The sequence below is a fragment of the Astyanax mexicanus genome, chromosome 25, assembly GCF_023375975.1.
Source record: "Astyanax mexicanus isolate ESR-SI-001 chromosome 25, AstMex3_surface, whole genome shotgun sequence".
NCBI classification, from domain to species: domain Eukaryota; kingdom Metazoa; phylum Chordata; class Actinopteri; order Characiformes; family Acestrorhamphidae; genus Astyanax; species Astyanax mexicanus.
The window spans coordinates 22,266,742-22,292,248 of record NC_064432.1 but is presented as its reverse complement, the minus strand read 5'-3'; the positions used below and the strand labels follow the sequence as shown (position 1 = coordinate 22,292,248).

Here is a 25,507-nt window from a genome sequence, read left to right as displayed (position 1 = left end):
CACAACCACATGGTGCTACTCAGTGTAGCTGAAATGTTCACAAAGTGTTGTTTCCACACTTGTGTCTTGTAGTGCTACACTTATTAAATGTAACAGAAATTGTCATTAATTTATTCTTTCCACACTGTTGTCCTGTAATGTGACACTCATTAAGTGTTACAGGAATGGTCATTCATTTACTGTTTCCACAATGTTGTCCTGTAGTGTAACACTCGTTAAGTGTTACTGCAATGGTCATTAATTTACTGTTTCCACATTGTTGTCCTGTGGTGTAGCATTTACTAAGTGTTACTGAAATGCTCATTAATTTACTGTTTCCACATTGTTGTCCTTTGGTGTAGCATTTATTACGTGTTACTGGAATTGTCATTCATTTACTGTTGCCTCACCGTTGTCCTGTAGTGTAACACTCAGTAAGTGTTACAGGAATGGTCAGTCATTTACTCTTTCCACAATTTTGTCTTGTAGTGTGACACTCATTATGTGTTACTGGAATTGTCATTCATTTACTGTTTTCACACTTTCATCCTGTGGTGTAACACTCATTGCGTGTTACTAGAATGTCATTAATTTACTGTTTCCACACTGTTGTCCTGTGGTGTAGCGACCATTATGTGTTACTGGAATGGTCATTCATTTACTGTTTCCACACTTTTGTCTTGTAATGTGACACTCATTAGTAGCTACTGGAATTGTCATTAACTTACTGTTTCCACACTGTTGTCCTATAGTGTAACACTCAGTAAGTGTTACTGGAATATCCATTCATTGCGGTTTACCTGTGTATTTACACTGTAGCGAGTGTATAAGTGTATATACACTGAGTGTAAGTGAGTGTGTGAGTGATTGTGAGTGATAAATGCTAAAGCTAACGGTGTGTGTTCTGTTTTGTTTTGTTTTCTGCAGAGATCTGAGTGAGAACCAGATTCAGGGCATCCCGAGAAAAGCTTTCAGAGGACCTACAGAACTCAAAAACCTGTGAGTGTCTGAGAAAGAGAGAGAGAGAGAGAGAGAGAGTATATAAGATGGAGAAATATATATACAACCTTTATTACATTTGTCCATGTTTCTTTCTTTCTCTCTCTCTCTCTCTCTCTCTCTCTCTCTCTCAGGCAGTTGGATTACAATCAGATTTCCTGTATAGAAGATGGAGCGTTCCGAGCTCTACGGGACCTGGAAGTGCTGTGAGTACCTGTGTGTGTGTGTGTGTGTGTAGTATTAGTATAATATAATGGTATAATATAATCACATGGGTCACTGGCAGAATACTGTGCATTTTGGTGTTTCATACTTCAAAAAAAGGACGCAATATAATTTTTAAACTACTGATCATATTTATAAATGATTTCAGACTACAGACAAGGCCTTTTTTGCAGCTTAATCACTTTTTATTCTTACTTTTTGTGTCCCTTTGATGGAAGCATGGTCGATCTAAAGTTGCTTCTTAAGCAGGCACCACTGTGGATATGGCAAAAAACACATTCCAATAAAAAAACTGTAGAAAAAGTAGAAAAAAAGTTATTTAAAGTGAAGATTATTATTACTCTCTATATATATGTAATAATGTGTTTATTTAGATTAAACCTTGAAAATATATTTGTACAGTGTTTATATGAAATTCAGGCATGTTATTTTTTTATATTGACCTGTATGTATTATCTCTCTCTCTCTCTCTCTCTCTCTCTCTCTCTCTCTTTTTTTTAGGACGCTGAATAATAATAATATTTCTCGTATGTCTGTGGCCAGTTTTAACCACATGCCCAAACTCAGGACATTGTGAGTACCACACATAAATAGACACACACACACACACATATACACACACACACACACAAACTGATTAATTACTGTTTAATAACAGCATCAGTATTCACCTCCAGATCAGATCAGAGAGCGACAGAAGGAGGTGCACAGAGAGCTGACAACACATTGCCTAACTGCTCTCTCTCTCTCTCTCTCTCTCTCTCTCTCTCTCTCTCTCTCTTTTTCAGTCGTCTTCACTCCAATAACCTGATTTGTGATTGTCATGTGGCCTGGCTCTCTGATTGGCTGAGACAGAGGCCCCGCCTGGGTCTGTATACTCAGTGTATGGCTCCGCCTTCTATGAGGGGACACAACGTAGCCGAGGTTCAGAAGAGGGAGTTCGTCTGTACAGGTGAGTGTGTGTGGCAGGGGGTGTTGGGTATGAGGTGTGTGTTGGGGTGTAAGGTGTGTGTGAGGTGTGTTTGATGTTGTGTTGCTCTTTTGATGTTGTGTTGTGTTTTTTTTTTGTTCATGCTTTCAAAGACTTTGATGAAGGCAAGTGTGTTTGTATCAGAGAGCAGCAACTCTTTCATCTCTCTCATTTATTTACATCTATATTTACTGTTACACTCTAATATAAACACATGTCTCTTTCTGTCTGTCTCGCTCTCTCTCTGTCTCTCTCTCAGGGTCTCAGGTTCAGACGTCCTGCAGTGTCCTGCAGTGTCCGGAATTCTGTACGTGCAGTAATAATATCGTAGACTGTCGGGGAAAAGGACTGACGGAGATTCCCACCAACCTGCCGGAGACCATCACTGAGATGTGAGTCTTTCTTTACTATATTCAGATCAGTGATCAAATCAGCTGAATCAGCAGAACATACTGAACTACAGAGTGTAGAACTATAGACTATAGAGATATAGAGGGTAGAGTTATAGAGATATAGATTGTAGAGTTATAGAGATATAGATTGTAGAGTTAAAGGGATATGGATTGTAGAGTTATAGAGATATGGATTGTAGAGTAATAGGAATGTAGAGTGTAGAGTTATAGAGATAAAGAGTGTAGAGTTATAGAGATATAACATGTAGAGTTATAGGGATATAGATTGTAGAGTTATAGGGATATAGAGTGTAGAGTTATAGAGATATAGAGTGTAGAGTTATAGAGATATAACGTGTAGAGTTATAGGGATATAGATTGTAGAGTTATGGGGTGTAGAGTGTAGAGTTATAGGGATATAGATTGTAGAGTTTTAGGGATATAGATTGTAGAGTTATAGGGATGTCATTTGTAGAGTTATAGGGATATAGAGTGTAGAGTTATAGAGATATAAAGTGTAGAGTTTTAGGGGTATAGATTGTAGAGTTATAGGGATGTAGATGGTAGAGTTATAGAGATATAAAGTGTAGAGTTATAGAGATATAAAGTGTAGAGTTTTAGGGATATAGATTGTAGAGTTATAGGGATGTCATTTGTAGAGTTATATGGATATAGAGTGTAGAGTTATAGAGATATCAAGTGTAGAGTTTTAGGGATATAGATTGTAGAGTTCTGGAGATATAGATTTTAGAGTTATAGGGATGTAGATTGTAGAGTTATAGAGATATAAAGTGTAGAGTTATAGAGATATAAAGTGTAGAGGTTTAGGGATATAGATCGTAGAGTTATAGGTATGTAGAGTGTAGAGTTATAGGGATGTAGAGTGTAGAGTTATAGAGATATAAAGTGTAGAGTTATAGAGATATAAAGTGTAGAGGTTTAGGGATATAGATCGTAGAGTTATAGGTATGTAGAATGTAGAGTTATAGGGATGTAGAGTGTAGAGTTATAGAGATATAAAGTGTAGAGTTATAGGGATATAGATTGTAGAGTTCTAGAGATAGAGATTGTAGAGTTATAGGGATGTAGATTGTAGAGTTATAGAGATATAAAGTGTAGAGTTATAGAGATATAAAGTGTAGAGGTTTAGGGAAATAGATCGTAGAGTTATAGGGATGTAGAGTGTAGAGTTATAGGGATGTAGAGTGTAGAGTTATAGAGATATAAAGTGTAGAGTTATAGGGATATAGATTGTAGAGTTCTAGAGATAGAGATTGTAGAGTTATAGGGATGTAGAGTGTAGAGTTATAGAGATATAAAGTGTAGAGTTATAGAGATATAAAGAGTTATAGAGTGTAGTTATGTAGTGTAGAGCAATAGAACATATATAGTTGTAGAGTTACAGGATGTTGAAGTGTAGAGTTATATCATACAGTTTATAATTATTATAATTATACAGTGTTGAGTTATAGAGTGTAATTATATAGTGCTTATGTATATAGAGTTACGTATAGAGCATAGAGTTACTGACTGTAGAGTTGTAGTTGTTTATTGTATGTTATACCACAGTTAGTTCCAACCCTGCAATGTGATTGGCTGAGAGGTGCTCTATGAGAGACATTATCAGCTGGTAATGCACTGTAGCACCGAAGCTCTCCATGTATTACTCCACCACGTACAGGTAACCTAGCAATGATGCAGCGCTTACAAACCAAACAGCACAACTACAAACAGAGCAGCTATGGAACTATTTTAACTAGCAGAGTTTTTATAACCAAACATATTGTATTTTCTCGTCCTTTTTAACTCAAAATCTTTCAATAAACAGCGATAATGAAACTGTGGTATAATCACAATAATACACTTGATGTTTGTACAGTAGATTTTAACTGTATTTACAGCAGGTTTATTATGTTTCAGAGCTTTGTGTGTGTTTCTATAGAAATGTCAGTGAAGCTGCTGCAGTTAAACCAGCTGAGATTCCCAATATGACTGTATTGATTAATGTGTGTGTGTGTGTGTGTGTGTGTGTTTGTTTGTTTGAATGCAGACGCCTGGAGCAGAACTCCATCAAAGTAATCCCACCTGGAGCGTTCTCACCGTACAAACGGCTGCGGAGGATGTGAGCTCCCTTACACACACACACACACACACACACACTCACACTGCACAGTTAAACTACAGAACCACACAGAACTGCAGAGATTTTTAATGCATAAACAGAACAAAAATCGTAACTGTATATATCTGTTTGTGTGTGTCTGTGTGTGTGTTTTCCTCTGCAGAGACCTCAGTAATAATCAGATTTCTGAACTGGCTGCGGATTCATTCCAGGGTCTGCGTTCCCTCAACTCACTGTGAGTACTGCACACTGTGTGAGTGTGTGAGTATGTGTGTGTGTGTGTGTGTGAGTATGTGTGTGTGTGTTAGAGAGAGAGAGTTTTATGAATCTGACATCACTGTGTCTTAATTATTCATAAACATTTCTGTTCTGCAGCTTTTAGCACAGCTACACACACACACACACACAGCAAATAAGTCTAACATTGAAATGTCTCCCTTTGCATATAGTGATAAAATTTAATAATACTATAAAAAAATCAATGCCAATTTCTGAAATAATGCATAAATGATAACCTTGATATTTAATCACTTTTATTAAAAGCATATATAATAAAAATACAAATATTAAAAATACAGAATTATTGACTTGAGGAATTTTGAATCATTAACATATATTTCTATGTGTGTATAAATTGTATGCATTTTGTTATGTGCGTGTCTAATAATATTTTACTCAATATTTTTCTGTTAAATTTGACTTTTTATTTAAAAAATGTTATGAGTTAAGAAGCGAGCAGTAAAGCAGTTTCATTTATTGTGTGTGTGTGTATTTAGGGTTCTGTATGGGAATAAGATCACAGAGCTTCCTAAAGGACTGTTCGAGGGGCTGTTCTCACTACAACTGCTGTAAGTAACACACACACACACACACACACACACAACGCATCAAAATCACTCTCTTTGCTTATTGGAATGTGTTAATGTAAATGTGTGTGATTAGTTATCATTATTCGGTGTGTGTGTGTCTCTGTGTGTGTGTGTGTGCGCAGGTTACTGAATGCGAATAAATTAAACTGTCTTCGGGTCGACGCCTTCCAGGACCTGCAGAACCTGAACCTGCTCTCGCTCTACGACAATAAGCTGCAGACCATCGCTAAAGGAACCTTCTCCTCCCTGCGCTCCATCCAGACCCTGTACTATACACACACACACACACACACACACACACACACACTCACACACTAAATCAGATATCAGTGTATTTTACATGTAATCAGAACTGTACTGCTTAATTGATCAATATTTTTTCTGAATTATGTAACTTGGTTATAAATATAACAGTCTGGTAAATGTGTGTGTGTGTGTGTGTGTGTGTGTGCAACAGACACCTTGCGCAGAACCCGTTCATGTGTGACTGTCACCTGAAGTGGCTGGCTGATTACCTGCAGGAGAACCCGATTGAGACCAGCGGGGCGCGCTGCACCAGCCCCCGTCGCCTTGCCAACAAACGCATCGGACAGATCAAAAGCAAAAAATTCCGCTGTTCAGGTACACACACACGTGCACACGCGCACACACACACACACACACACACACACACACACACACACACACAAACAGAACAATTACACACAATTGTTACTTTTTTTATAAATAAACAAAAATTATTTTTTTAAATGAGATTAAATTTTTTATTTAATTTTTTTTATCAAAATAGAATTTAAACTAACACACATTAACACACACACACACTCTCACACACACACACACGCATATTTATAGTTATTCCTCTGTGTTTCTGTAGCTAAAGAACAATATTTCATACCAGGTATGTTCAGGAGTAAAAACACCCCGTGTGGATTGTGGTGCTACTTTTATGAATTCACCTGTTTAATTCACTTACAGCACAGAACGCAGCCTGCAGTGTGTGTGTGTGTGTGTGTGTTCACTGAGCCTCACTCTGCTGACGTTACGGCCCTTCACTCACTGAACTGCTAAACACTGTCTCTATTACACTGTAATTGGTCTGTAGGGAAAGGGGTGAGGTTTGCTGTAATACAAACTGCATGCAGGTTTCACACACTACACAATTTTGTGTGTGCGAGTGTGTGCATGTGTAAGTAAGTGTGTGTGTGTGTGTGCGTGTGTGTGTGTGAGTGTATGAGTGTGGGTTACAAGCTGTGTCTCTCTCTTCCTCTCCCGCACACACACTCAGGGATCCATCATGTCAGTAAGTGTAAGTGACTGAAATTATGACAACCACCAACCCTCGTCCAATCAGAGCGCAACTTCCCTACCTCTCACCTAATTAGCCCTGCCCCCTCACTCCTGCACAGCCAATCACCGACCAGAGGCACCTGTATGTAAAATAGACCAAGAGTCAAATTGTCAGTTTGTGTGTGTGTTTGGAATATTATTGTTGCTGTTTTTTGTTTTTTGGTTGAACTTCTTGAAGCCAAAGCTTCAGCTGCAATTGGACTCTCTCACTCTTTCACTGTCTTTCTTTCTCTCTATCTGTCTCTTTCTCTTTCTTTTTCTCTCTTAATTTGACCATCTATCTCTCTGGCTGGAGCATGGTTCTTTTTGTGGAAAAGAAAGATATGGGTCTCTAACCCTGTATTGCTTTCAGATCACAGTCTGAGATCACATGTTAGAAAAGGCGATATTGATCTTGAAGGAAGGCACTTTGACTGCCATGTGTTTGTCTATCTAGATCAGTGTTTCTCAACCAGGGTGCCGCGGCACCCTGGGGTGCCGTCTGGCTTCATCGGGGGTGCCGTCAAAATATTGCGCCTCACGTGCATATTTCCTTTCCAGAGTCAGCTCGTGTCGGGGTGTGTCCCAATTCACAGGCAGCATACTCTGAAGGATGCGACCCACAGAGGCGGTGTATTACTGCGCAGCTGTGACGCAATCTGTCTTCGAATACAGCCTCTGAAGGATGCAGCCCCTAAATTGGGACACACTGTAAAGTTTTTGTCCCCCCACGCGATGCACGCGCTATTTTATTTCATATTCCGCCAGCAACACCCCTCGTTCTCACCTGAAGTACTGCGCCAGCAACCCCCCCCCCCCCGTCCGTAAACTAGGGTGCCTTGACATCTCGCATATATTTAAAGGGTGCCGTGATAGAAAAAAGGTTGAGAAACGCTGATCTAGATGATATCCTGAGCTAAAGAACAAACATAGACAAACATATAGCGCATGTCCATCAGGACATGGTTTGCAGCTTTGCCAGTTGTAGGACAACCATCTCTACATGAAGCATGAGAGACTCCAGGATCACCATTAAGTGTCCTCACCGAGATGACTTTAGGTTGGTTTCAGTGGACCATGGAATCTCAGGAGGAATTTGGGGAAATCGTCCTTGCTCCTTGTTTTTCAGCTTTTTCTAGCTTATTTTTCTTGTGGAAGTAGGCTAAGCTTCCAAAGTATGCATACACGTGTTTTTATCAAAGCATTCTGGAGTAACCCTGAAACTACAACCTCTCAAACTTACAATGTGATTCACGATCTGTTGACAGTAAACCTAGCATTGCAAAAGGGAAGACAGGGCTCTAAGTAGTCCAGCAGGTTAAATGCTAGTTCAAATCCCAGTCATGCAACTTGCCATCAGCTGCCAGAGCCCTGAGAGGGCACAATTAGCCTTACTCTCTCTGGGTGGGTAGATGGTGCTCTTTCCCCTCATCACTCTTAAAGGGTGATGTTGATCAGCACAAGGCATCTGTGAGCTGATGTATCAGAACCGAGCTGGTGATACAGTGGTGATCCAGGTTCATGGGTTCCTTGATTATAAGTTGCCACTTCTGGGGCACTCCCTAAAAGGCCATTCAGGACATGGAACATACCCTATAGTATCAGCCCCCTTCAAGTGCTTCATTCTGGTCCAAAAATCTATTGTGTGCAGATTTTGCCCATAATAGTTTTCAAGCATCCCCCATTTAAGTGTTAGTTTGGCTATGTCCCACCCATGTTCCTTGACCAAGAGGAAGACATTGGGGTCCATCAGTAGGACAGAATGGTGAATGGAGGTAGAGGTCGGTCCCCACTTTTTGCCCTGGGCATCAGGTTCTATGTGGCCAATGCTCCTAGAACTGAGGTTAAATCCTTGCTCTACTCTCTCTTTTTCTTGCTTTCTTTCTCTATTTCTGTCTCTATATCTCATCTTTATCTCTACTCCCCTCACGTTTTCCACACTCCTCCCTCCCCTCTCCTCCCCTTCCTCTCTGTGGGCGGGGTTTTCTGTTGTGCTTGATGTAACCATGTGGTTCTCTGCTCACTCTGAGGCATGGTTCTGTCAAACACCACGGAACGTCTTGCAGCATCGACAGCATGGCAAGAACAGGAGTCAGCCTGTGTGTGTGTTTGTTTGTGTAGAGCGTCACAGTTCTTGATTACTGTCACTCTATTATCATTTAAAAACAGCTACAATTGCTAATGCTAATCTGTAGCGCCCTTATGGAATTGATCATGTTTTAATATTAGCACCAAGCTAATAGCACCAACCGTTTCACTGACCCTAACCAGTTCCATAACCATTTCTAGAGCTACTCCAGAACTATATGACTATACTACGTTTTCATGGCTGCAGAAATGGGGATCAGCCATATATCTGTTGTTATGCTACATCAGCATTCATGGAAATTTTACAGCCGTCTTCTATGGTGACATCATTATAATTTGCCTTAGTACCGTATTAACAGCATCACTTACTGACAGATGGCTGCAAGTTTCTGTGAGTTGTGGATGTGTTTAGGCAATTTATGCTTTTGCATTAAATTTACGTCATAAGCCCTATCTAAACGGGATTAGTTTCTCAGGGGGTCCTGGGGTAGTTTTCTCTTTTATGGGGGGAGTCCTCTGTGATTTTAAGGGTTTTTCTCAGACGTCCTCTAAAAAAAAAAATAACAGGCTGAATTACCTGCTGTTTTTCGCTGAACTTCATGGTCGTAGGTTAATTTTAGTCCCGTCCGGATATATGTCTGAGTCTCGTCTCCTTGCGTTTAATATAATAGCTATTTGTCCACTGCTACCCACCAGAGCTACACTTTGGGTGCGCGTTTCCACAGAGATCCACGCAAACACAACAGTGAGTGGAAATGGAGGAGCTACTGAACGCGATGTCATGTGACCAAGAAAATCCTAAAACATCACTGGTCCTCCTGTTTTTTCAATTGTAGTCTGGATGCAAGAGTTTTATCACTGAGTAGAAGTGTGAAATATTTTTGAACCCCCATGTTTGTGACTGGTTTACAAATATGTTGGGACAATTAAGTTAAAACATTACTTTGGGTCATAATTAATTTGCAGAAAGTTGAGGAACTCTCAACTTAAGTTTTCACTCTGTTGCCTGTCGCTTATTGGCTACAAATTGCCTAATCCTACAGGAAATGGGGACTGGTTGCTTGTCGTTCCATTCCCTGCCAGTGTGAACACAGGGCAGTTAAGCTGTATTCCTAAAGTAGTAGTGTACAGTGACTGAATCCAGAATGGTGTGGCTCTACAGGTTTATATGTGTGTGTGTGTAGGTGTGTGTGTTTAAAGTCATGAACATTGTGTTTTCATGGCTTTTTGTGATGCTGTCAGAATAGTACAGTGGTTGTGTTCTTTAATGGACATTCCTGAGTCTCCTCTGGTCTATCCCTTTCTTTCCCTTTCACCTTTAACCTTCAACCCCTGTGTCTACCCACTGTCAACTCCACACCAGTGACTGTGTGTGTGTGTGTGTGTGTGTGTGTGTGTGTGTGTAGGTGTGGAGGATTACCGTTCGAAGCTGGGAGGAAGCTGTTTTGCAGACCTGGCGTGTCCAGAGAAGTGTCGCTGTGAGGGAACCACAGTGGACTGTTCCGGACAGAAACTGACCAAGATACCAGACCACATCCCACAGTACACCGCAGAACTGTGAGTCCCCCATAGCTACACTACAACCAGTTACATAGTTACACTATACACATTTATAACAATTACACTATAGACATTTATTACATAGTTCCAACCACTTCAACCAGTTACATTGTTACATCACACCAATTTACATACCAATGAGCTAGTTACACTGCACCAATTTACTAAATAAAGCCCAATTTTATACTTCTGGTAAAAAAAACCTATGGCGTAGCCCAGGGGTGTCCGAACTTTTTTTGTTGGGGGCCAGAAGGAGAAATATATTTGAAGTCACAGGCCACAGACTCTGTAATAAAACAAATAAAGAAATATACCACTTTAAATAATACTTTTTTCCTGATTATTTCATTTACACACCATTTTACTTGACTTACTATCTTTATCTTTGACAGTGTTGTGTAAACTAAGATTTTTCAAATTGATGTTTCATTTCATGATGTCTCTTAATTTAGACTCTTAGGCCCGTTTTTTTGCACTAGAAATGCGCACTCTCTCCACTTTTAGAATGTTTGCCCTGTTTTCCTGTGCTAGAAATGCGCACTCTCTCCGCTTTTAGACACTTTGGCCCGTTTTTCTGCGCTAGGAATGCGCACCCTCTCACTTTTAGACTCTTTGGCCCGTTTTTCTGCACTAAAACTGCGCACCCTCTCCGCTTTTAGACTCTTTGGCCCGTTTTTCTGCCCTAGAAATGCGCACCCTCTCCACTTTTAGACTCTTTGGTCCGTTTTTCTGCACTAAAACTGCGCACCCTCTCCGCTTTTAGACTCTTTGGCCCGTTTTTCTGCGCCAGAAATGCACACTCTCTCCGCTTTTAGACTCTTTGGCCCGTTTTTCTGCGCTAGAAATGCGCATCCTCTCTGCTTTTAGACTCTTTGGCCCGTTTTTCTGTGCTAGAAATGCACACTCTCTCCGCTTTTATAATCTTTGCCCTGTTTTTCTGCGCTAGAAATGCGCACCCTCTCCACTTTTAGACTCTTTGGCCCGTTTTTCTGTTTTTCTGTTTTTCTTTTAACTTTAAGTGAATAACCATGCTATTACTGTATTATTAATATTGTGCTATTACTATGTTATTACATTATACTCACCATTGTGCTATTACTGTGTTTTTGCAGTGGTACTGCTCTCGTTAATGCTATGTTATTACAGTGTTTAGTTTAATTTCATTACTGTTGTGTTATTGCAACATTGTTTCCATTGTGGTATTACAATATTATTACTATTATGAGTTTATAACTTTACAGTTATTACAGATAGATATTATTATCATGTTATTTTATTATAGATGGATAGATTGAAAGATAAATGAGGGACAGAGAAAGAGAAGCTGAACATCAGAACACCAGAATGCATCATCTCCTTCATCTCCATTATCTCCATCACATTCTGACTGTGTTTGTGTTACAGGCGGTTAAATAATAATGAGTTCAGTGTTCTGGAGGCAACCGGCATCTTCAAGAAACTCCCTCAGCTTCGCAAAATGTGAGTCTCAGTACAAACCCGTCAGATACTGAACCAGCACGGTTCTGAGTCCTTCTCTCTGTGTTAACATCTCTCTGTCTCTCTCTCTCTCTCTCTCTCTCTCTCTCTCTCTCATGGTGCTGGTCAGTAATCTGAGCAGTAATCGGATCAGTGATATCGAGGAGGGAACTTTTGAAGGAGCCGCAGGCGTTAATGAACTCATCCTGACCAGCAACCGCCTGGAGAACGTCCACCACAGCATGCTGAAGGGTCTAACAGGCCTGAGGACACTGTGAGTACACACACACACACACACACACACACAGCTGGGTGACTGCAGTCATTAGAGCTGAAATGTCATTAAGGATGTGAGGCTTCTGTCACTGCAGGTCATCAGAGAGAAGGTCAGTGTGATATTTTACATATACACACCATCCTACGACCCGAGTATATAAAACTATATACATAACTGTTCATAACGAGCTGAGTGTGTGTATATATACAGCACTGGATAAAATAAGAGAGCACTTAAAAATTTGTTTCTTTGATTTTACCAAATTAAAAACCTCTGGAATATAATCAAGAGGAAGATGGATGATCACAAACCATCAAACCACCAAACTGAACTGCTTGAATTTTTGCACCACGAGTAAAGCAGCATAAAGTTACCCAAAAGCAGTGTGTAAGACTGGTGGAGGAGAACATGATGCCAAGATGCATGAACACTGTGATTAAAAACCAGGGTTATTCCACCAAATATTGATTTCTGAACTCTTAAAATGTTATGAATAAACTTATACCTATAGATAGCAAAAACAGAGAAACTGATTCAGAAACTGAAGTGGTCTCTTAATATTTTCCAGAGCTATATATATAAAATATATATATATATATAATGTACATAATGAGTCTCAGAGTTGAGTGATTTACACACTGTATTATTATTGTGTGTTTCTGTGTGTGTGTGTGTGTGTGTGTAGGATGCTGCGCAGTAATAAGATCAGCTGTGTGAGTAACAGCAGCTTCACTGGTCTGAGTTCAGTACGGCTGCTCTCTCTCTACGATAACCTGATCACCTCCATCGCCCCGGGAGCCTTCGACACACTCCACTCGCTCTCAACACTGTGAGTACACACACACACACACATATGCACACACACACATATGCAAACACACATACACTCACAAACAGGACATATAATGGACTTCTAAACTATTGCTAACATTTTGATATAGTATAGGTTGGCTGCTAAGGTAATGCTAGGTGGTTAATTTGCTAATAGATTAGTTGCTAAAGGTGTTGCTAGGATGTTGGTAGATGGTTTCTTTGGTTTAGGTGTTTGTTGCTAGGTGTTTGTTGCTAAGGTGTTGCTGAGAGGTTGCTAAGGTGTTTCTGTGGTATAGATGTTTGTTGATAGAATGTTACTAGGGGTTGCTTAAATGCTGTTAAGGTGTTGCCATAGTATGGGTTTTGCTTGTTAAGGTTTTACTAAATGGTCACTTTACTAATCGGTTGGTCGCTAAAGGTGTTGCTAAATGGTTGCTAAGGACTTGCTGTAGCATATGTGTTGCTTGTTAAGGTTTTGCTAGGTGGTCACTTTACTAATGGTTTGGTCGCTAAAGGTATGGCTAGGAGATTGCTATGGTGTTGCTATAGTATACGTTTCGCTTGCTAAGGTATTGCAAGGTGGTCACTATACTAATTGGTTGGTTGTTATAGGTGTTGCTAGGTGGTTGTTAAGGTGTTGCTATAATATAGATGTTGCAAGGTGGTCACTTTACTAATGGGTTGGTCACTAAAGGTGGTAGCTAGGGTGCTGCTATGGTAGAAGTGTTGCTTGCTAAGGTCGCTAAAGATGTTGCTAGGTGGTTGCTAAGGTGTTGCTGTGTATGTTTGTAGGTAGTTGCTTCATTTATGGTCCATTCATCATGAAGTTAGAACTAAAAATCTAAATCTGGTCTGATTGTGTAATAATCCATTTTTATAAATGTGTGTGTGTGTGTGTATAGGAACCTGCTGGCGAACCCGTTTAACTGTAATTGTCACCTGGCGTGGTTGGGGGAGTGGCTAAGGAGGAAGAGGATTGTTACGGGGAACCCGCGCTGTCAGAACCCGTACTTCCTGAAGGAGATCCCCATACAGGATGTCGCTGCACAGGACTTCGCCTGTGAGGATGGTACGCTCCAAACTATTTGTTACGTTATAATAACGTTAATTAATTAAAAGTTTAATTTTTACAGTGTTATGTACCCAAGCCTTTACACATGTACCTGTGTGTGTGTGTGTGTGTGTGTGTGTGTGTGTAGGTAATGATGAGAACAGCTGCTCCCCATTGGCTCGGTGCCCGGCTGAGTGTTCCTGTTTGGACACTGTGGTTCGCTGCAGCAATAAAGCTCTGAAGGTTCTACCCAAAGGAATTCCCAAAGACGTTACCGAGCTGTGAGTACATACACACACACACACACACACACACACACAGCTGAATGTAAATCTGCTCTATTTAAGCTGTTAGAATGAATAAATAATACATACGAGGGAGAGCTATAACGTGTAATATTGGGGTCATATTGCGATTATACCACAGTTCCATTATCATTGTTTATTGAAAGATATTAAAAGAGGAGGAGAAAATACAATATGTTTGGTTATAAAAAACTCTGCAAGTTAAAGTAGTTCCATTGCTTCTCTGTTTGTAGCTGCTCTGTTTGGTTTGTAAGTGCTGCATCGTTGCTAGGTTACCTGTGTGTGGCGGAGTAATACATGAAGAGCTTCGCTTACAGTGCATTACCGGCTGATAACAGCACTCATAGAACGCCTCTCACCCAATCACATTGCAGGGTCGGAACTAACTGTGGTATAATAGAATATAGTGAAGTGTTCCAGACTCTGTTTTGTACTGTTCTATTATTATTATTATTATTAGATTTAATTTAAGACTAAAACACTTGTAAACAGTGAACAGCTCATTAAAAGTTCTGCATTTTTGATGTTTATCAGGTTTTCTCCACACAGTGTAATGCTGTTCTGCTCTCACACACACTGCAGTGGTTGCTAATGTGCTATTTCCTCTGTGTGTGTGTGTGTGTTTCTGTGTGTGTGTGTTTGTGTTTCTGTGTGTCTGTGTGTGTGTTGGTTCTGATAGGTATCTGGATGGAAACCAGTTCACACAGGTTCCAGTGGAGCTCTCCAACTATAAACACCTCACCCTCATGTATGTACAGCCAATCACAGCTCTCGTAGTGCTCCTCATTAGCATAGATGTGTCACTTCTTTTAAGATGTAGCCTTAAGGGTCAATCTTTCAGAATTGTATCAAGTTTATCAGTACCGAACTTGCTTGAATTTTTGCACCAGGAGTAAAGTTATACAAAAGCAGTGTGCAAGACTGGTGGAGGAGAACATGCCAAGATGCAAGAAAACTGTGATGAGAGCTTTGAATGTTCCAGGCGGATACACAGTGTAGCATCACCCTCACAGTCCACTTCCAAATTACGACTTACAAGTTTAAATGAAGTGCAGCATTAGTCCACTCTAGTGTTTGTTAGCACTGTTAGCCTAGCATCTCCTTATTATTACTTTTTGTTAGTTGTTGCTAATGTGTATGGAGCATGTGCAGTGTGTGTATCGTCTGTTAATTTGTATTCATTAATGTATGAAGTGTGTGCTGTCTTTATTGGTCTATAGGTGATAGTGTGTTTTTACTCTGTTCAGTTGTGCAGAATTTATATATTATATATATATATATTGTGTATATATATGTGCACATTTGAATTGAGTAAGCATGGTTTTGTGTAGAGTGTTGTGTTCCCTTTCAGTCGTGTTTGCAGGCAGCTGACAGCACTGTGTGTGTGTGTGCGTGTGTGTGTGCGCGCGTGTGTGTGTGTGCTTTTTTGCAGTGATTTGAGTAATAACCTGATCAGCACGTTGTCCAACAACAGCTACAGTAACATGTCTGATCTGCTTACACTGTGAGTGTCCTGATTATTCTGCTATATGTTTGTGTGTATGCGTATGCAAATTTTGGAATGTGCTTATGCAAATGTAGTTTTAAAGGGCCCTCCAGCTTTGAACTGGTGTTTAGTGTGTATCCTGTTCAGTATTTAATATTATTTATAGGTATATTTGTACTGGATATTTAGCTTAGACGATATTGTAGTTACAGCAAATACTAATTAGTGCCCATTTCACCAGTATAAAAAAATACAGCTTTTACCAAGAATACATCTTTTAATCGCAAACGAATCCCTGTCAGACGGGAGCAGGAAGGAGACAAGGATAAATACTTGCAGTATTTATTTTTAAATTGACAAAAACAAACAAATTAAAGAAACAAACAAACATGGAGTACATGGGGACTAGAGGACATATAACCTACTGACGTTAGACGTACAACCACGGACGAACGACAATGGTACAAGGGGGACAATAAATATAAACAGACGGGGACAGGAAATAGGAAACACCTGAGACCGGGTAACAAGGGGGCGGAGCTACAAATTAATAGTTAGACACACAGAAGACAGGGGCGGAGACACAGGATACACACAGGGCACGTGCAGAAGGTGAATAAATATAGGGAAAGACCAGAGAGACGCAAAACCAGACGAGAACATGGCAACCCCTAGAGTTTTGAGGGCTTTGTGCTTTGCAGGGCGTTCTGCTAAAACTAGTGCCACTTTAATAAAAAAGCAAGTAACAAATAACACATATTGATTAGTAGAACTCTGCTAATCTCTGCTGCGTATATCTGATGCTATTTAACGATCATTCAAAATGTCTACAACAATTTTAGGCATCTTTTGCCGTTGTTGTTTTGTAACTTAACTGTGTGATTGCAGAATCTTAAGCTACAACAGGTTGAGGTGTATCCCAGCGAAGGCCTTTGAGGGGCTCAGGTCTCTGCGGCTGCTGTGAGTATGAGGTTTTAATATCTTAGATTTGTTTATATCATCAAGTCAAATTTAAACGAGTGTTTCCCAGAAATATTAGCTCTAAAGCATTAGCTGTGTAAGATTAGCTGTGTTACATTACCGCTGTAGCAGTACCATTGTGGGATTATTGTGTAGTATTGATTCTGTGTATTGTTAACTATGTTATATGTATCTGTGAAGCATTAACAGACAGAATTTAGATAGTGGAGAAAGTGATAAATCCTTAAATAGGTCTTGATCTCTCTCTCTCTTTCTCTCTCTCTCTCTCTCTGCAGCTCTTTGCATGGAAACGACATCGCTGTGATTCCTGAAGGAGCTTTTAAAGACCTCTCCTCTCTCTCCCACCTGTGAGTGACTTCAACATTTATAATTACAATTATTTTGTTATATAAACATGATTAATTTGCCTGTAATTAGTTGCAAACACTAAAAAACTCTTAAGCACACTTGCTTTGTTGCAATAGCATAAATTGCCAAAAGTACATAGGATTTACCAGGATGTTTCAGCTCTTCTGGAAAGGCTTTCCACAAGGTTTAGGAGTGTGTTTAAGGGGATTTTTGACCATTCTTTCAGATATTGGACGAGGAGGCTTGGCTCAAATTCATTGCATGAAGCATTCCCACTGTGTTATAATTTCACTGACAGTTGGCTGTGGAATATTTAGTAGTGAGTTGTGAAATTTCACGACTGGACTTGTTGCACAGGTGCTGCATCATATCACGGTACCACAGTGCTGAAGTTCACTGAGCTCCTAAAAGTGACCCATTTTTTCACCAATGTTTGTACACTGAAAAAGCTTTGTTGTGTCTTGACACATGGATGGCATGTAATACATTATTTATAGTATACTTAAAATAATGTATTACATGCCATTTATGCCATGTATTACATGTGTGAGTCTTGGTGTGTTAACAAAATAAATCTTTGTGATTATGTAAATATTTGAATGTGTGTTTTAACTAAAAATATTTCAATTTCAGGAAGTGATTGAAACACCTGATTTTAACGATTTGGCTTGGCGACCAAATACTTTTGGTGATACAGTGTATGCAGTTTTATCTGTGTGAGATTATCTGTGTATCAGGATGATGTGTGTTTGTTGTTGTTGTACTCGTACAGGGCTCTGGGGGCGAACCCGCTGCACTGTGACTGTGGGATGCAGTGGCTCTCTGATTGGGTGAAGAGCGGCTATAAGGAGCCGGGCATCGCCCGCTGCACCGGACCTGCAGACATGGCAGATAAACTGCTGCTGACCACGCCCTCCAAAAAGTTCACCTGTACAGGTACGTATTACTCACATACACACAGTCACACACTCGGTGTGTGAGGATAGCTGGGGACCACAAGCAGCCCTTTGCCTTATTGTGGGTCTGCAGTCATTAATATTCATAATCATTACATTAATATTCATGAACATGCAAATCATTCTGAGTAACACACATTGATTGGTGCGTTTGTAGAGGTGCCGGGGCCTTGTGGTTTTCCTGTGCCAGGTAAGGCAGCCAATCACAGCCCAGAAATCAGTGAACCCTGCTTTCCTCTTATTTTGCCCCGCCCCCTCTGGACCTGATGTGACTTTTGACCTTGAACCACGTGGGTCAGACTGTCCTCTCTGTGCTCTGCCAACCCTCAGCCCTGTGTGTGTGTGTTTGCACTTGTGTGTGTGTGTGTGTGTGTGTGTGTGTGTGTGTGTGTGTGTTTGCTTGCAGCTGAGAAAGTATTTAAAAGTGTGTATTGTTTCTTTTGTTTTCTCTCTCTCTCACACACACACACACACACTTGCAGGTCCAGTAGATATCAGTATTCAGGCGAAGTGTGACCCGTGCTTATCAAACCCCTGCAAAAACAACGGCACCTGCTCCAACCACCCCATAGACTTCTACAGGTGCACCTGCCCTTACGGATACAAGGTACACACACACACACACACACACACACACACACACTCAGTTGTTGTGTATATTTTTTAATATTGTTTTTTTACATTTCTCTTAATCTAATATTATTAGATTTTAACAGGTGATATTTTAAAATACTATTATTTTTTATTATTTTAACTTTTTATAAATGTTATCTCTATAAGACTTTATAAACATACCCATAATAGATTATAATGCATTCATAAGGCATTATAAACATGATTATACATATTTATCAAAATGTATAACCCATCATATCCATGTTTTATTGACATTATGAATTGTGATCATAATGCATCATTATTAGCCGTGTTTATAACGTGTTATACGTCAATACCAACCAACTTAATAGTCCCAGCTTGCAGAATTGTGCATTATGATTAAAAAGCTTACTTATAAAACTTATAAACACACCTCAATAATACTCAAAATATTTATTATACGTTAATATGTATTTATACTTTAATATGTAATTATACTATAATATGTATTAAACTTGTCTTGAATATAATATTAGTTATAGTCATTTATAATGTATTATAACAGGTCTTTGAGTGCTGCAATTAAGTAACAGACTTTTCTTGTAGGACTAGATAGATATGGATATACTATTTTAACCCATATATATAGTATAAGCACAGCTTATTATATAATGTACTATGATTACAAGTCATAATGCATAATAAACATGTGTATAATAGGTTATGCCTATTTATAAATATTTATAGCCATGTTTATAATGCCTTATTAATGCATTGTAATATGTTATGAATGTGCTTATAGAGTCTAATATTATATAATTTTTGGGAATTAATAAAATGTAACTGATGTGTGTGTGTGTGTGTGTGTAGGGTCAAGACTGTGAGGAACCCATCCACGCCTGCATCAGTAACCCCTGTCAGAATGGTGGAACCTGTCACCTGAAGGACGGAGCAGAGAACACACACTGGTACAGCTTCATCCTCTTCACCTTCATCATCACCACTCTTCATTAGCCAATTAACATGCTCACACACTCCTACACACACACTTAATACTGTGGTAGTCCACCCTTCCCTCACATTAGAGTGTGTGTGTGTGGAATACTGTGTGCTTCATTAAGCTGGTGGAACACAGCACCCCTCATACTGATCAACCACTTACACTAATACACTGTAATAAGACTAATAAAGTGGAACACACACACACTGCAGACGGGCTGATTGAGACAGAGAGGGAACGTTCTGACTGAGCTCCAGATCCAATCACCCATTCCCAAACTGATCATTCCCAAACTGATCATTCCCAAACTGAATATTCACAGCTGAGAACTCTCAAACCAATCATTCCCAAACTGAATATTCACAGCTGAGAACTCTCAAACCAATCATTCCCAAACTGAACGTTCCCAAACCGATCATTCCCAAACTGATCATTCCCAAACTGATCATTCTCAAACTGATCATTCTCTAACCGATCATTCCCAAACTGATCATTCTCTAACTGATCATTCCCAAACTGAGCATTCCCAAACTGAGCATTCTCTAACTGATCATTCCCAAACTGATCATTCCCAAACTGATTATTTCCAAACCGATCATTCACAAATTGATCATTCCCAAACTGATTATTCTCAAACTGATCGTTCCCAACTAAGAATTCTCAAACTGATCATTCCCAAACTGATCATTCCCAAACCGATCATTCCAAAACTGATCATTCCCAAACTGATCATTCTCAAACAGATCATTCCAAAACTTATCATTCCCAAACTGATATTTCCAAACTGATCATTCTCAAACCAATAATTCCCAAACCGATCATTCTCAAACTGATCGTTCCCAACTAAGAATTCTCAAACTGATCATTCTCAAACCAATCATTCCCAAACTGACCATTACCGAAACGATTAATCTCAAACTGATAATTCCCAAACTGATAATTGCCGAAATTATCATTCCAAACTGATAATTCCCAAACTGATCATTCCCAAGTTGATCATTCTCAAACTGAATGTTCACAATGGATCGTTCCCTAACCAACCATCCAGAATAGATATTCCCAAAAGATAATTATTTCCAACAAATTATTTTCAAACTGGTCATGCTGGTCATTCTTAACTGATCAATCCCAACAATCTTTCCAAACAAATAATTCTTAACAAATCATTCTCAATAGATATTTCTCAACAGATAATTCACAAACCTGTCATTCCCGACCAATCATTAGAAATAGATCATTTCCAGTGGTTATCCCCAACCAATCATTCTGAGTTTTTCCAAATTCAGCAATTCCATGGTCACCATTCCAAACCAACCAGTGTGTGTGTGTTTTCAGGTGTGTGTGTCCTGAAGGTTTTGAAGGAGAGGAGTGTGAGATTAATATTGACGACTGTGAGGATAACGACTGTGAGAACAACTCCACCTGCGTGGACGGAATCAACAACTACACCTGTCTCTGCTCACCTGAGTATACAGGTAACACACACACACACACACACATTATTAATGGTATCCATTTATGAATGAAGTCCCGCCCTTCATTACCAGGGAGAGTCAGCATGCTGGTGGGGATAGTCTCAAGTTTAAACTGAGGGGCTTCATTTACAATATAGTCAAGTATGATGTGTGCAGATTACTTTAATGTCACTAGGTGGTTCCTATGGTGTTTCTAGGTGGTTGCAATAGAGATTAGCTCTTACTAGGGGGCTGCTCAGGTGTTCCTAGACACTTTCTGTGGCATATGTGGTTGCTATGGTGACCCAAAGTGATTCTTAAAGGTTCATTCATTTCACTGCTGTGTCTGCTTGATGTGATTAACAAGCTAATGCTAACATGCTAACTGTCTGCTTTCACTAACCGGTCAAACACATCTTCTCTCTCTCTCTCTCTCTCTCTCTCTCTCTCTTTTTTCTCTCTTTTCTCTGTTTCTCTGTATCTATCTTTTTTGTGCCTCTCTCTTTTCTCTTTGTGCATCTCTGTGCTCTGCTAGCTGCTAATAATAATGAAGTGGAGAAAGGTTAGTTGCTGAGGTTTCATTGCATTTATCCATTTTCTCTGTCTGTCTCTCTGTCTGTCTGTCTCTCTGTCTGTCTGTCTGTCTGTCTGCTCACTCTGTTAGCCTGTGACGTTAGTTTCTCCCTGCTGATTTATGATGTACTGTTTCTAACCTCAGAATCATTAAACAGGGACTAATGAGTAGTGGTTCTAATGAGTAGAGAATTACAGAACATTAACGTTAACATTTACACTGTGTGTGTGTGTGTGTGTGTCTGTGTGTGTGTGTGTGTCTGTGTGTGTGTGTAGGGGAGCTGTGTGAGGATAAGCTGGATTTCTGTGCTTCAGAGCTGAATCAGTGTCAGCACGACTCCAAATGCATCCTGACCGCCCGCGGATACAAGTGAGTTCACCTGCCTCTAATTACCCCCCACATTCAGTAATGAGTGTATCAGTATTATCAGATTCAGTACTGTACAGATTCAGTACTTTGCAGATTCAGTACTTTACAGATTCAGTACTTTGCAGATTCAGTACTTTGCAGATTCAGTACTTTACAGATTCAGTACTTTGCAGATTCAGTACTTTACAGATTCAGTACTTTGCAGATTCAGTACTTTGCAGATTCAGTACTTTGCAGATTCAGTACTTTGCAGATTCAGTACTGTACAGATTCAGTACTTTACAGATTCAGTACAGCGTGTATCAGTACTGTACAGATTCAGAACTGTACATTCAGATATGTCTGTATCAGACTTGGTACTGATTTAGTCATGTATGTATCAAAACTATACAGATTCAGTACTTTGCAGATTCAGTACTTTGCAGATTCAGTACTTTACAGATTCAGTACTGTACAGTATCAGTACTATACAGGCTTTGTACAGTGGGTATTAGATTCTGTACTTTACAGATTTAGTACTGTGTTATCACTACTACATTTTTTCAGTACTGTATAGATTCAGTACTATACAGATTTAGTAAAGTTCAGCTTTGTTAATCTACAGTCAGTAAAGTATGAAATCAATAATGTATCATTGTTATGCAGTTTCAGTACTGTGTGTGTTAGTACTATACAGATTCAGTGCTGTACAGATTCAGTATTCGGTGTGTATTAGTTATATATACGTTTAGCACTCTGTGCATTGGTATTCTACAAAATAAGTACAAAGGTTTTACTACAGTTTTATACAGATTTAGTGCAGTATGAATTCAGCACTTTATTTATCAGTACTTTTCAGAGTCAGTACTAAGAGAAAGAGGTTCTTTGGGTGTTTATGGGTTCGTGGTTCTGTGGCGGGAGGGGGTCCGGGTCGGGGGGTTCTGAGTCCATTACTTGGATCATACGTAACAGGGTGGTACAGTACAGTACAGTACAGCAAGGGTTTCTGTTTAAACTGAGTCAGAGCCAAGAAAGAACACAGCAGGAAACACACACACATACACTCCATCACACACACTCTTACACACACACTCTCTCTCTCTCTCTCTCTCTCTCTCACACACACCTTTATTTTAGGTCTCTTGGGGTGTGTGGTCTCTCTCTCTCTCTCTGCTTTTCATTTTTACACTCGGCCAAAACCATCAATGTCTTTCTAATCAGCATGTGTGTGTGTGTGTGTGTAGGTGTGAGTGTACTCCAGGTTACACAGGAGAACGTTGTGAGTTGGACTTTGACGACTGTTTGGACAATAAGTGTAAAAACGGAGCGCAGTGTATCGACGCGGTGAACGGCTACACGTGTGTGTGTCCGCAGGGTTACAGGTAAACACACACACACACACACACACACACATTTACCACACTGTAAAAAATAAATAAAAAACACGACATTTTTAAATACATTTCTTTTCTTTAATTGTATGCAGAAATATATACAGTATATACAGAAAATATACTGTATTTTACTGATTTCTTAAATTACATACTAATTGCTTTGTCATTTTTAAATATAAAGCAGTTATAGATATATCTGTAAAAATAATATTTTTACATCAAATTTACTATAGAGAAATTTGACCATTCAGCCTACAGCAGTTTAGCCCCACCAATTTATCCTACAGTAAGATACAGTATCTTACACAGTGTGTGTGTATGTGTGTGTGTGTGTGTGTGTAGCGGGCTGTTCTGTGAGTTTTCTCCGCCCATGGTTTTACCCCGGACCAGCCCATGTGACAACTTCGACTGCGCTAACGAGGCGGAGTGTGTCATCAAGGACACGGACCCCGTGTGCCAGTGTCTGCACGGTTACGCAGGAGTGAAGTGTGAGCGGCTCCTCAGCGTGAGCTTCATCAGCGGAGACGCTTTCATCCAGATCCCCTCGGAGATCACCCCCGAGCACCCCAACATCACCCTGCAGGTACACAGACACACACAAACATAAACACACACACACACACACTCACATAAACTCACTCAAACACACACACTCTAATGACAAGTGAACCCAAAGTGAGGGTGTTTCTGATGAAGCGCACATATGTGCGGTTTCTGGTCAAGTGGGCACAGAGAGGAGGAGGTTTCCGATAAAGTGGCCAGTGAGAAGAGGAGTTACTGATAAGATGGCTAGAGTCAGGTTTCTAATCATTTGGCCAGTTAGGGGAGATGTTTCTGAAAAAGAGGCCAGTAAGAGTTTTTTTCCAATATGGTGGCCATTGAGGGGTTACTGATAAAATGGTTATGAACTTTATAAGTAAATAGTTTTTTAAAGTAGCCTGTGTAAAAATGTTGTAATGTGTGTGTCTGTGTCTGTGTGTGTGTGTGTGTGTGTAGATGGCTACAGAAGAGGATAATGGGGTGCTGCTGTACCGAGCGGACGGTGGGCAGCAGATGGCGGTGGAGCTTTACCGGGGCAGACTGAGGGTCAGCTACGACACCGGCTCCTTCTCTCCATCAGCCATATACAGGTAATTATACCGCAGTTCCTGCTCTGACCACACGGCACTGCTAAAGTGCAGCTTCTTAAAAAACACCACAGACGCATATAAAACATTGCTGTGGGTGCTAATTAACAACAGGTGTGAAACAGGTGTGTGTGTGCTGATTGGTTTACGGTCTCCCATGTTAATCTAAGGGGGGTAGAGGGTCAACAGCATTATAGAGCTTTGGTATATGGAAAATCAAAGAAAAAATAAAACTTTTATCAATGTGATAATCTCTCTCTTTCTCTCCTTCTCTCTCTATCTTTCTCTCTCAGTGCGGAGACGGTGAACGACGGCAGTTTCCACATGGTCGAGCTGGTAGTGAGCGATCAGTCTCTCTCTCTCTCTATCGATGGGGGGAGTCCTAAAACCATCCCCACTGTAAACAAATCCGGCCCAGGACCCAGCCCACCAGCACCACTCTACATCGGGGGTATGTATCTATCTCTCTCTTACACATACACACACACACACACGCACACACACATCATTTGATCTCAGGTCACCATAATCCAAAACCACATTTCTTCCTGGAAGTTGAAGGATGTTTCCTCACTGTTCTTCCACTTTTTAATAATGCGCTGGTAAGATCTTAACCTGATTTTAATAGTTTCAGCTACAATCTTCTTAGATATTTTCTCTGCAGCCAATAATTTGACCCTTCTGAAACAGATTAACATGGATGAGTCTTTCCCTTTTTTTTTTAACAAATGAGAAGCTACTCACTGCATCAGTTAGGGGTAAATTACTTGTTGTCACCAATGCAGTA

The 25,507-nt window shown here is 40.0% G+C and overlaps 1 protein-coding gene across 10 annotated transcripts in view; it reads left to right on the top strand.

Annotated features, from left to right (window-relative positions):
* Positions 1-25,507, top strand: part of slit2 (slit homolog 2 (Drosophila)) — a 63,448-nt gene that overhangs the window by 33,318 nt on the left and 4,623 nt on the right. For 2 of the 10 annotated variants that reach the window (XM_049472253.1, XM_049472262.1), the window contains exons 5-37: positions 907-978; positions 1,113-1,184; positions 1,705-1,776; positions 1,992-2,155; positions 2,433-2,565; positions 4,616-4,687; positions 4,851-4,922; positions 5,464-5,535; positions 5,679-5,822; positions 6,014-6,177; positions 6,434-6,457; positions 6,845-6,865; positions 10,380-10,530; positions 11,938-12,012; positions 12,140-12,283; positions 12,972-13,115; positions 14,002-14,168; positions 14,299-14,431; positions 15,135-15,203; positions 15,888-15,959; positions 16,830-16,901; positions 17,198-17,269; positions 18,043-18,206; positions 18,384-18,416; positions 18,709-18,833; positions 19,694-19,791; positions 21,159-21,298; positions 21,813-21,839; positions 22,127-22,220; positions 23,444-23,581; positions 23,936-24,176; positions 24,590-24,723; positions 25,014-25,171. In XM_049472253.1, the coding sequence (XP_049328210.1) occupies positions 907-978; positions 1,113-1,184; positions 1,705-1,776; positions 1,992-2,155; positions 2,433-2,565; positions 4,616-4,687; positions 4,851-4,922; positions 5,464-5,535; positions 5,679-5,822; positions 6,014-6,177; positions 6,434-6,457; positions 6,845-6,865; positions 10,380-10,530; positions 11,938-12,012; positions 12,140-12,283; positions 12,972-13,115; positions 14,002-14,168; positions 14,299-14,431; positions 15,135-15,203; positions 15,888-15,959; positions 16,830-16,901; positions 17,198-17,269; positions 18,043-18,206; positions 18,384-18,416; positions 18,709-18,833; positions 19,694-19,791; positions 21,159-21,298; positions 21,813-21,839; positions 22,127-22,220; positions 23,444-23,581; positions 23,936-24,176; positions 24,590-24,723; positions 25,014-25,171 (3,533 nt within the window). The remainder of the gene's footprint in view (positions 1-906; positions 979-1,112; positions 1,185-1,704; positions 1,777-1,991; positions 2,156-2,432; positions 2,566-4,615; positions 4,688-4,850; positions 4,923-5,463; positions 5,536-5,678; positions 5,823-6,013; positions 6,178-6,433; positions 6,458-6,844; positions 6,866-10,379; positions 10,531-11,937; positions 12,013-12,139; positions 12,284-12,971; positions 13,116-14,001; positions 14,169-14,298; positions 14,432-15,134; positions 15,204-15,887; positions 15,960-16,829; positions 16,902-17,197; positions 17,270-18,042; positions 18,207-18,383; positions 18,417-18,708; positions 18,834-19,693; positions 19,792-21,158; positions 21,299-21,812; positions 21,840-22,126; positions 22,221-23,443; positions 23,582-23,935; positions 24,177-24,589; positions 24,724-25,013; positions 25,172-25,507) is intronic. The other 8 variants (XM_049472255.1, XM_049472254.1, XM_049472257.1 and 5 more) reach the window with 8 other exon arrangements.